General features: G+C 43.3%; 1 protein-coding gene across 1 annotated transcript; it reads right to left on the minus strand.

Moving 5' to 3' along the window:
- Positions 1–9,550: 9,550 nt before the first annotated feature.
- On the minus strand, positions 9,551–11,665 carry slitrk1 (SLIT and NTRK like family member 1; the record flags this gene model as incomplete). The annotated part of the gene is made up of 1 exon (XM_083891707.1): positions 9,551–11,665. The coding sequence occupies one exon, from the start codon at positions 11,663–11,665 to the stop codon at positions 9,551–9,553; it is 2,115 nt and encodes a 704-aa protein (XP_083747833.1).
- Between the last annotated feature and the right edge of the window lie 1,256 nt (positions 11,666–12,921).

The raw sequence follows: 12,921 nt of genomic DNA on the forward strand, positions 1-12,921 counted from the left end.
TTCTTTGTATAGGGCATCTGTTGACCCAGCTGGCATTTGCTGAGCGGGTTGTAGTACACCAGGTTAAGGACAGCGTACCCATCATGCAATTAAATGTGTTGTGTTGTGTATGTGTGTGTGAGTGTGTTTCAAATGTGACAAATGTTTAACGGCTACAGTGTACAGCTGAGACACGCAGTGGATTAATTGCCAGTAACATTTTTTCAGAAAGTTGCCCAGTTTCTTGTCTCGTGGTATTTGTGCAACAAACCTTTACTCTTTCAACTCTCCTGCATGAGCACAACACCAGCCTGAGGTGCCAAGCAATTCGGTCTCAAACTAAATATGAGAAAGACAGCGAGAGAGGAAGAATATGCTCTTGTTTTGAAAAGGAGGAAAAAAATAAAATCCTCCAGGCAATACAAAAAATGGGAACTTTTCTTGGAGAGCTGTGGCTGCATTCAGAGAAAGAAAAGATAGTGTTGTCAACCTTTGTGTTTTTTGGCATGCATACACACACCCGATGATACAAAAACACAAAGATAACAAAGCTATAATAATAAACAAAACAAGGTGACAATTAGCCTGACTTCAGATACAATATGAATAACCGATGTCAGCAGCTGATCTCCTTTGTTTTGTTTGTCTTTCTCTTGCTTGCTGTTGTTGACTGTTAGTTGCAAGCTGCCTCTCACTGTCAGGCTAAATAGTGTGGGTGTGATGGGAGTCAAACACCATCCCTCATCCCAGTCATCCAGTCTTCAAGGGCCTATCGATTTGCCAGTCTTTATAGAGTGACACGGGGGTTGAAAACATATCATTTAAATAGCGTCAGATAAAAAAGAAAGTGACACAGAGAGGAAGCGGAGTCATAGATGGGAGGAAATGAAAAAGGTTTGACCTTTGCTGCGGTGACTGTGCATCATTCAGTTTGTGTCTTTATGTGGAAAAATCCCACCGTGAATGGAAAATTGTGTTCAATGCCCCATTTCTAATTTGAGCACAGAGTGAGCGGTGGGGACTTCACGGCATCATCGTGGTGTTGTTTTTCCTCCTGGCTCACGTCCACATTTCCCCTATTGAGAAACATGTTAGACCTAAAGTGATTAAAAGTATTTGAGAATGTCTTGTGCTTCAAATGTAGAAACAACTATTGGAGAAGTTGCATGTCACAGATGAATATCCCTCAACCTTCCCTTCAAAGTTTGTTAGAGAACCGATGTAGCCTTCAGTTAGCATTGGGCTCATAATTACAGTACTAGTGCAGTGCCCGTAGGAATTACGTATTCCTATAGGGGCAGCTGAAGACGATTTTTCATACAAACACTGTGCAACCATGCCAACAGCTAGCTACGCTAATGCTAATCGAAAATGAAACCGTTTGCGTTGTGCCTAATGAGGTTGCACAGTGTTTGTATTATGTAAGCCCTACGCTAATGCTAAGCGTAGCCTCACCAGCTTACCTTTGCAAACAGGTTCACCAATTAGCCGCAAAGTACTAGCATGCTTGTATTATGTTAGCCCTGCGCTAATGCTAATTGTAGCCTCGCAAGCTTACCTTTGGAAACCGGTTCGCCAAGTTGGCTGCAAAGTAGTAGCATGCTAATGCAAAATAAATATGAGCACGAGTATTGGTGAATGGACACCTCGTCGTTTCATTATAACACCATGTTCTGCGTTGAACCGTGTGAACATTTCTCACCCGCCGTGAGGACAGCCTCTTCACTCCCAACTCCCCCGCTCCAGACAGCGCAGCTGCTGCTGATGAGCCGCCGCCTGCCTGGTGTAGCGTGATAAATTAGCAAAAATGCAGCGTGACAAAACAGTGAAAATTAAAATTCCTCCTAAAAAATGTGAAAATCAACAAAATAAAAAAATGGTATCAAATGTGATGCATGCACTGTATTGTCTGCAGTGGATACAGTATTTAATGCAAGCATCTGCTCAGGTGCACAGTGTGAATTTAGAAAGCCACACTGTGATTTCATCTCCACACAAACCACCCGAAAACCACGTGTTCATTCTGTGCACATACTGTATGTGCCCCTATCCATACGTCAGACTGTACTGACACTGTACATTAGCGTGTGAGTGCCTGCGTTGTGCGGAATAGCAGTAAAGCTCTCCGCACAGCACAGTGTGTGGCAACGCAAATGAGTTTCGCTCTGCAGCTTTGGGCGGATATTCCAGTTTGTGACTGTTAAAAGTCGCCTTCATATACAGTAGATGAGGCCACTGAGCAGGCTAATCTCATCGAAGGCGGAATTCATGGTCTGGTAAGGCTGAACAGTCTCTGTGTAGTCTTAAGAATGAGTCATTAAAAGCCCTTCAAACCACATGATTAACAAAGGATGTAATGTGTCAAGTGTGATTGTGCCACTTTGCAATTAGTTTGAACAGGAACCTGCCATTTTCACTCTGTTCGACCTGGTTTGCTTTGTTCACATGTGGTTATTGTCATGTGACACAAACTGTTTGCTCTTCTCCTTTTTTTCATTCTTGAAAAGGAACAATTGTCCACATCTGTTTGCTGATGCATGTTTATATGTGACTATACCACTGTGACCTAAAGTCATTTTTCACATATTTATAAGTGGGCTAATCCAGTTGTTTTTAAGCAAACAAAACTACCCTCAAATACAAATATGCTATACTATACAACTTCCAACATGCAACCTATTTAAAAATCATTAACTCTCAAAAAATGTTGACTATTGATTTAAATTACTCAGGTTGTTTGGTTTAGACATTTTTATCAATGTCAAAAGAATATACATAAATATAGGAGAAAATAGTTCCTCGGGCTGTAAAAGAAAACAGTGATTTCTTATCACACTCCATATCAAAGATTCTCCATGATTTTTTTTGTCTTAAATCCTTAATGTTTATATTTATGTACCCCAAAATTTTGTTTTACGTACAACAAGCAGAAGCAACAGGAGTATTAATCTACTCCTGCTTTATACAAATAGATGAAATTGATTTATGTATTCATCGTGTAGCAAGGTCAGTTTTTGGCAAAAGGAAGGCTACAGAATTAAAGAGAAAAACAATGTTTGCACATTTAAAGGGGGTGAACAGTGGGAAATGATGTTTAAGTGTGTTAAAATGTGCACCTGGTGGTTAAAGATGTTTTTTCACATGCAAACCCGCCATCGAGAGTTTCGAAATAACAAATGATGTGCTGTATTTGTGAACATAATCAGGACAAGAACAAAACAAAAATCCCGAAAGTGCCAGAAATTGTTCTGCATTAGCTTCTGTGCAGGGTTTTTACTTTGATCCAGTGTTCATATGGAAGGCCAAAATAGGCAGGCAGACACATAAATTGTCCTTGAGCTTCCTGGATTGTATAACATATCAAGAAATTGCCAGTGAGAGTGTCTGGATATGAAACATAAACATTCTTCCACAAAAAAAGGAGCAAATTGGGTGAAAAATGTTAAAATAGATAAAGGAGGCTGTGCACAGTTTGACTTGTTTTTCTGACTGCAGAGATAGTAATTAAAATAAAAGCCATGAGGGCAGTTTTCCTTGGACAATAATAGCCTAGGGTACGTGTGGCTTAACCGTCCGTGCAACCTGTTATCTTTGAAATAATAGAATTAACATCAGATGGAAGAGTCTGCTGCACAGTTGCAGACACAGCCTCCCTGAACAGATCCCACACATGCTCATTTTTATGACCGTAAACAAACTGGGTTTTTGTATTGCGCTTGCATTGCTCCCATTTTAGCAGTGTAATCAGATCAGGTAGAGCCACATTATGCCAGTGCTGCCAGTGAGGAATGGGTGTGCATGTGGTCATGAAATCAAATCAATGAGATAATCGATAAGTGGGGGCTGGAAGAAGAGGATTACTTAGAGCTGGAGGAAACACTCGCTAGACCAATCACTCATCTTGATTAAAGGCATCGCTCAGTGGTTTGACATCGGCCAGTGTGCAGTGGGTCAACACCAGATTTGGGTCAATTATGATTTGAGATCTTTTTAATTACTTAGGTTTGCTCTTCGGCCCATGTGGCAGACATGGGAACATCAGGGAGGTTTAACATATTTTGAATGACTTCAATTTCAATTTATTTAGGATAGCCCCTTGAGATGCAGCATCTCGTTTTCGAGGGGGTGGTTAGAATTGATCTGTCCTCCCACGTTTAAACTCCACAAGTTTATCACCGTCTTCTTCAGAGGGATGCAACTTTTTTTGCTGCACGTGTTGCTGCAGCCCATGAGTTCTATGCTGCCCCTGCTGTCACCAAGCCAAATATACAATAATAAAAAAACTGATTAGCCACTCTGAAATTGACTTACAGTGACTGCATCAAAAAAGAAAACACACACACTCGGAGCATGACTGCAGGCAAGTTCTAGCCCGCACAAATGTGTTTTTGTTTTTTTTTGTTTTTTAACCCTCTTAAGATTTCTCTTTGTCAATGTAATTGTATTTGAGCTGGGTTTTTTTTTCATTTGCATATTGAGAGGGATATTAAGAAGCACAGTGATTACACCAGCTAATGCCTGCTTGTCACACTGTTGTGTTTCCTTTTGTGTAAAACACTTGCACTCCATTGCATCCAATACCAATCACTGGCCCCGTATCCACAGCACAGCATTAAGAAACAGAGGGCATTCCGTAACTACTGTGGCTCACAGAGGACATGAGCACTAATAAAACCCAAGCACTGAGACCCATGGGCTTGCAATGTCTTAGCTAATAATAATATCTGGGAGTAAAGTAAGTAAAATTCCAGATAATCACTTCTACACAGGGCGAAATGTGCAAATACCAGCTGCTTGGCAGCAGAGTTTGGAAGTGCAGGACTACTGGCAACTCTTTCATTTGCAGTGAAGCAAATATGACTTTCATCAAAGCTAACTATCAAAGGTTTAACTCCACAAATTAAAAACAAGGGGGAAAGTGTTTCAGATTAATTACTCTATTGTACCGCTGTCATTTAATCTCACGTTAGTTTTAGATGTGAAGCGCAGAGGATGAATATGCCAAGTGACAAAAAGTACCTGTAGTAATCTGATTTTGATTGCATGCTCAAATATTAAAGTGGCTATCTCCAAAAAGGTTTATATTGGCAAAAAAAAGGAAATAAAAAAGAAAGATAGAAGGAGGTAGCATGAAAACAAGAGATAATGTTGTAGTGGGTGTTGAAGCTGTAATGGGAATTCCAAGAGATGACTAGCTAGCCAAGCCAGCCACAGGTACACCATGTTTTTTGATTTTTTTTCTCTCTCTCACACACACACAACTGTATTAACCCCAGAGCAAAAACAGAGTCCAAGTACAAAACACACAAAATATTCCTTACACCCTGAGGATTAAATGGACTTAAACCAAAGAGAGACCACTGAGACTTCCACCGAGGCGGAGTGTTATGAGGTGTGCAGATGATGTTATCCCTGCTGGAAGCGTTACATCAACTGCCAGCTCCTTTGGGGGAAACTATCACACGAGCTATGGCAAGCCTGCTGGGCCACTACACTGTTAGAGTGCTGTGTGCCCAGCATGTAAAAGAGGCCACTCCACTCCACAGTGTTCTCCAACAGCTATTATCCATTGCATTAATGAATGGGTCTCACTGTTAGACACAGAGCACAGCAGGAAGAGCACAGAGGGACACCTGACAGAAAAACAACCTCTAATAGATTTACAGAGAAGACATGCCATGATTTGAAAATGTATTTTTAGTATAATCTACACTACAACCACTCTGCTTATGCATTTCCTTTAAATGTAATGGATAGCAGATGGCAGGATTGACTAGCAAGTCGATCTTTCTCATCATTTGCTTTATGAAATATATCAAATAAAAGCATCACTGTTGATTCTGGAAATAAATAATGGGATCCACGTTCTTTTAATGCCTCATGAGTTGAAATCAATCACTTTATTAAAAATAATAATAAAAAAACAACTGAAAATAATGACTTTTGGGTTGGCAGGTTTTGTAAGATCATCTCGCAAAGCAAACATTTCCATGACCTTCCCTTCTACAATGGACTTCACTAATGTACCAAAATGTATAAACTGTTTCACAACCTGACAACCCAAAAGTTGTTCATAGTAACGGCTTAAACTGGTCGACAAATTGCTACCAATAAATAGATTAATTACAGCTTTTAAACCCTCCATAAAATAATAAAAGGCTTATAGACAGTGGAAAAGGACTAAATCCGTGTGTGTTCATGTTGCAGTGTTTGATAATGTATAGTAAAACAGCCAATGCGACAGAAATGTGCAAAATCTCTCCAGGGATGTAATATAAGATCCCATTTGTTTGGGTTAAAGTGTATCTCAGATGAGTAAACCCTCAAAGATATAAAGTAGTGTAGTAATATAAATAAACAAATGATAAATCACACTTCTAATCACAGCAAATGAATAAAATCCAATGATTTCATTTTTTTTCTTTTTTTTTTCTTTTTTTACTCAACCTCAACCACACTTTATTTAACAAAATAGAAGCAGGTCAAATATTGCAAAGCATATAAATGTATCTTTGAAACACAGCGTTTGAAAATTATGACAAAACCATCAGTGGGCTGTGCCACACTCCACAGAGGAGACACAGAGTTACTTACTCCCGCCTCAGCAGGGGACAGTATGGGGGGAGGGAGGGTGGTGATGACGCTGAGGGTGAGTGTTTGTCACAGGTCTGCTGAGATGTTATTCCCTAAGGGTCAAGCTGTGGCATTGAGGGGGAGCAGCAGGGAAAGAAGATGCAAACAGTCTCACAAACTATCTCACATTTATCCTTACACACATGTGCTGGGGTTTGGGGGTGGACATGCCTGTGAGTGTGGCCTCACCAGCCTGTTCACACAAACCACACACCCCCGAAAAGGGAGTCAAAAGGTAGGCAGACAAAAAATGCAGGAGAAGAAGTGATTCAGCACCATGGACAGCATTTGTTTGTATACTGGGGGAGATACTCTGGATGACGAGAGGATGGAGAGAAGTTGGGGGAGTGGGGGTGCTAAGTACATCTCTTATCAACTCTTATCATGTCCATGCGTCGTAGGTAGAGTGAGGCCAAATTAAACTGAAACCTTAATCCAAACGAGGCATCATAAAAAAGGATTTAAAACTGCAGAGCGTAGCTTTTGAATACGAATAAATGTCCATTACCTTCAAACCATTGACAAACAGAAACAAGCTCACACAATTCTTATTAAGCCTATCATCTCCACACAACTCTCTCTGTGTCGGCCCGGTGTCATTCCTGCACCGTGATGACAACACAGACAGAGGCAACAGCAACATTGCACCAGTAAACAAACACTTTGGACTACGACTGAAAACACAAAGAAGTGATTTCTACAGCTCAAAGACCCAGGCCGTTCAGCAGTTTGATGTGATGAATGTGTGTCATGTCCATGCCAGACCCTGTGCTGCCGCTGTATGCTGTCAAACACTCCCTCAAATAGGTCTGATAGTTTTGCTTGACAGAGCTTGTTTTCACATGAAGGATGTTGCGTACAATTCATGTGATATCATGTATGTTCAGGAAGACTAAACAGAGGCAGAATAAGATCAGCAACAACAACAAAAATCACCAAAATGTACGCGCTGCAGCTTTAAATTGAATAAAAAAAACATTGGCAACATCAAATTAAGTTGTTAGCAGTGGATGTTTACATCACATGTCAACAACGTAAAAACTAAATAATGAAAATTGCACATTCCTAGCCTGTGTTTTGGAAAATTACGGAATACTAAAAGTATGCCCCCAACCTTTAATGCATTGTTGTTTTTTTCGTTGTTTTTTTTTCATTTGTTTATTTATTTGCTATCCCAATATATATATATGCTAAAGCAGCAGTCCAGGCGCTTATGGAGCTCTGCAAAAACAGGTATCCAGTCATGGCATTGTTTTCACAAGCTCACAAAAACCATGCGACCAAACCTCCCAAGACGAGTATCTCAAATTCAAAATGCTGAATTGAAAAGAAAAAAAAAAAGGCATCTTGCATTGTCTAACTATGTCTGTGCGTGCCTGTGTTTCCCTCCCCACCTGTATCTATGAGTTGGCCAAACATTAATGCACCCCTCCCCCTCCACCCAAAAAACAGCCTGCTTCAAGCACAGTTTTTCTTTTTTGTAAATACAGTGAGTTTCAGTTCTCTTATTTGGACAAGATTAGATGGCTTTACAAAAGCTCACAATAGGATGAAAGTGAATCATATAGCCATAAGCTTTTTTTTTTTTATGTGGAGGAACACTTTTTTCTGACATTAAAAAAGCATTCTAGTCTACATCAGTCTACCTGCGCTGTTTACATTGATCGAATTATACCTATATAGCTCAATCGAAAACACTTCTTTACTCAGTTGTTGAAAAAATATGATGGTATAAACCCCCCATTTAAATTACTTTTACTTTTTTTGTTCTTCTTCTCACCCAAAGCAGGCTATATTCATTGACACACAAAAACCACAGAACTGTTATTTTAGCTACATTAACTTTGCAGCAGAAGCATCCGAGTGACGTTAATTAGTCATGCTCATCTGCATGTCTGAATATCTGAAAGTCAACAATTGGCACACCATAAAATAACACAGTTTACATTCATAAAGGAGATGATGACTGCTGCAGACTATGGGCTTTTTAATCTGCATCATCTAGTACCGTATAAATAATCCCAATATTTATCGACAATCAAATGATAACAAACAGAAAATAACATGCACTGACAGCGTCACTCTCCATCCCTCCTTTTTCAGATAGTCATCGTCATCAGTTATTGATATCTTCTTCTTTTTTTCGTTTTTTTTTGTCTCCAAACAAGTTTAAAACAACAAATACAAATCCTAACTGCAGGTTCACAAAAAATAGAGAAATGGCACTTTGTAATATTCATACATAATTCTTATAATATCTATATACAGTAGTCATATTGATATAACATGAAAGGGTCGAGTTTGCTTCTTTGTAGGTGGTTATGGTTCCTGCTTGTCTGTCTCTCTTTCTCCCTGTGTGTGTGTGTGTGTGTGTGTGTGTGTGTGTGTGTGTGTGTGTGTGTGTGTGTGTGTGTTGAAACCATGCGAAATATCATCATGCAGATTATGATACATCAGTCCAAGTATTTACATTTACATTCATGCGTTCGTGCACCATTCCCCGCATCCTCTCTCTCTCTCTGTGTGTATCTCCCCTATTCTCTCACACGCACACACACGCGCACGCACGCACGCCCTCTTCCTTTTCTTTTCCTCCCACTTTTCCATCTCACTCTGATCCATGTAGTCCGATTGCGGCAAATAGCAGAACTGGGAGGAGGAGGGAGGGAGGGAAAGAGGGTTTTTTTAGCCAAGGAGGAGGAGGAGGGGGCGCGCTTGGGCATATACATATATTACAGAGAGTCGGGCCTGTGCAGCAGCAGACTGACTTACTTGCCTCAGCTGGAGAAAACAAGACACAAACAAGTCTGTGAATTCCCCCTGTGACGCACAAAGGCGCCTGGTTCCTGCTCTTTTAGTCATTTATTATCAGTCCGTCCCGCATATGTGCATGTGACTGTTTGTAATCCATTGCCAGAGTCCTCGCTCTCTCTCTCTTTTACGCATCGTTTGCTGTGGAGAGATGCGTGCTGCAGTCGAAACCCCGGTGGGCGCCCGCGTCAGCGTGATAAGGCCCACTGTGCCAGTACGACGAGTCGCACACCGTCTGCAAGGAATTGATCTCCGAGGCGGACGAGTTGCCCTCCCTCCGCTTTGACCGCTTACGGTTCCGCAAAATAAACACGAGCATTCCCACGACAGTGAATGCGGACGTGACGAACACCAGCAGCAGCCCGGGGACGAGCACCGAGATGGAGACCCTGTTGGGCTCCAAGTAAGAGTTTGAGCGCGTCCCCGAGTCCAGCGTGAAAGTGCTGTTTTTGGACAGGGAGGTGGGAGAGACTCTGTCGTAGAGTTTGGGACACATGAGGTCGTTCCGCACGTAGCGGAAGTCCCGTTTCCAGAACTCTTCCGGGGACTCGCACTTGAGGTCACTCACGATCACGTCAGCGCCGAGTTTCTCCGTCCACTGCTTGAAGGGCACTATGTTGCACGAGCAATCCCACGGGTTCCCGTGCAAATCTATCTGTATGATTGAATTGAGCTGGTCCAAGACACCAGCCACGGGGAGATAGGGGAAGTAATTGTTATGCAGGCTGATTTTGGACAAAGAAATCCCAAGGAAAGCATCCACAGGTAAAGATTTCAGCAGGTTGTTATTGAGGAACAGGACCCTCAGGTTTGGCATGGGGCTGAACGCGCCTGCCACGATGAGCTGGATGTCGTTGTATTCCAAACTGAGATATTCCAGATTCACAAGGCCGACAAACATCTCTGCTATCAGCGTATCCAAGTAGTTCTTATCCATGTACAGCCACCTGAGCTCACTCTGGTTCTGAAAAGTGCCATTGTCAATCACCTTGATGTTGTTTCCTCCTAAATCAAGCAGGTTGAGGCTGGAGTAACCGAGCAGCTGGTTCCTTTTCACTGCGTGGATGTTGTTGTCTCTCAAATTCAGCTCGTGAGCAGCCAGAGGCTTTGGCTTCAGGTTGGACAGGCTCTCGATCTTCTTCCCCTCGCAGTTGACCCCCAGCCCTTGCCTGGAGCCCACCAGCTTGCAGCTGCACGGTGGGGGACACGTCACGTTGTGCAGCTGCTCTCTGTCCCCAATCGCACCTGTCGCCAGTGGAGTGGGCTTAGTTTTCAGTTGCCAATTCTCACGAGATTTGGAGCGGCTCTTGGGCCCGTGGCCGCCGGGCGTCGGGGGCCCGCTGGCGTCACTGCCGGGCTTGTAAGGCGTGGGACGCGGCCCCTGGGCTGCAGGAGCCGAGGTCTCCTCCTGGGTGGGAGGGGCTACGAGGCTGGTGTCCACGCCGCCGCTCTGTGAAGGACACAGGTCCTCCTCTGACGTCTCGTTCAAGTCGCTCCCTTGCAGCCGGGTGGGAGCCTCGCATATCACCCTCCCAATCAGCGCGTTATGCGGTATGTTCTCCAGCCATTCCTTCAGAGAAACCAGGTCGCAGTTACAGTCCCACGGGTTGTCTTCCAACAATACCTCCGCAATGCCCGGTATCTGCTCAAGGATCCCCTCATAAGGCAACGTTTTGATTCGGTTCCCCCGCAGGTCCAGATGCGTAATGGGCACATGTTGGAACACATTTATAGGTATCGCACTGATGAGGTTGTCGTTAAGTATTAATACTTCAAGTTTATTTAGGTCCCTGAAAACTGCGGGGTCAATATCCCTCAATAAATTGAAATCAGCTTGGAGATATTCCAAGTCGTCCAACCCCAGAAATGTACTCTTCCTGAATGATCTTATCTTATTGTTATTGATGTGCAGTCTCTTCACCAGCTGCAGCCCCAGAAAAGCGCCAGGGACAATGTCGTGCAAGCCGTTGTTTTCTAAATGCAGGCTCACAGCATTGTAAAAGTTGGCAAACTCGTTGGGAAACAGCCTGGACAGAGAATTCCCGTGCAGCAGCAAGTGATAGAAATGCGAACTGGGGCCAGTGAGATGCTGCAGAGTGGTGAAGCTCCTTTTTTCGCAGTCTATGTGCACATCTCCCTCTATCTCGTTGCAGGAGCATATCTGCTCCTTACAAACGTCCCTTGTAACATTTCCACTGGCAACACAAAGAGCCGCATTCAGCAGAACAATCCAAAGCAGCATTTTTCAACGTGAACAATTCATTACCGGTTTCAAGACATATATACGAGCTTTGAATTCAGTCAACGAGGAGGAAAAAAAGCAGCAGCTGTAGACATTTCTGTCGGAGATACGGCAGTCTCCCTCTCTCTCTCTCTCTTTATTGTTATTATGATCACACATCCATGCTGCATCTAACCTGCGCGTGTCCAGACTTCCAGTGAGAAAAGGAAAATGACCACATAAAACGTCTCTTTCACATCCACTGGATCCTCGGAGCCTCCGCGCGTTTATGATAAAAATCAAAAACAGCGAGCAGCGGCAGTGGAGTCCGACACATCTTTTGGCTTTTTCTGTTCGTTAAGACTGACCTTGGCTGGGGAGAAAAGAAAAACGAACAAATCCGTGCCTTTTTCTCCCTCTCTCTCTCTCTCCGCTCCCTCTCTCTCTCACTCTCTCGCTCTGGTCCAGTCGTGCTGCGGCGTCGGGAGCTGTTCCCTCTCCCCTGGTGCTGAATTCACACCCTGTGCTGCTGCTGCTGCTGCTGCTGCTGCTGCTGTTGGGGTTGTGGAGGCGATGCAACCGCTGCAAAACACCCGCATCCCCCCTCACATTATCCGGCGCTCCTTCCTCTCTCCTTTGCGCCGTTTCTCTCTCGCTCCCTCCCCACCACCGCCACCTCCTCCCGCTTGATTCTTCTTTTTTTTGTTGTTGAATCACAAAAAGAGGAACGCGGAGACTGTGTTCATCCCAGCGCGGTGCTCTGAGAAAGATCTGACACCCTCTACTGAGCTGTAATGGCAAAAAAAATCCGTTGACTGGCTGAGGGGATGCTTCGAAGAGAGAGCAGGGTAGAGGGGGGAAAAAAATCAATTCACATATAGGGGTGAGATTTTTTTTCTTCTTCTATTAAATCACACTAAAGCTCTGAAAGCTTGGTTATTTACCTCCAGATGCGCAAAAAGATCTCTCTGCCGCTCCTGTCAGTCAATTCACTCGCAAAGCTCGCAGCAACTCCGTGGTGAAAGTGTCAAAGTCGTCATCATCGGAAACACTAGTGAGACTTCACATTAGCGCCTCGTCGCTGCCTCAGTCCACTGCCTTAAATTACAGCCCACATACTTAGACGGCGCCACTTTTTTTCTCCTGCAGATCTGTGTGTGCCGCAAGCCTCCACTTCCCCAGCCTCCACTCCGAAACACTGTTGAATGCGGTAAAAATAAATAAATAAAATATCCACTTTATAGTCGCTTCAGTCCGGCAGAAAAAAAGAAAGAAAA

This window comes from Microchirus variegatus (assembly GCF_963457635.1).
Source record: "Microchirus variegatus genome assembly, chromosome: 1".
Taxonomy (NCBI): domain Eukaryota; kingdom Metazoa; phylum Chordata; class Actinopteri; order Pleuronectiformes; family Soleidae; genus Microchirus; species Microchirus variegatus.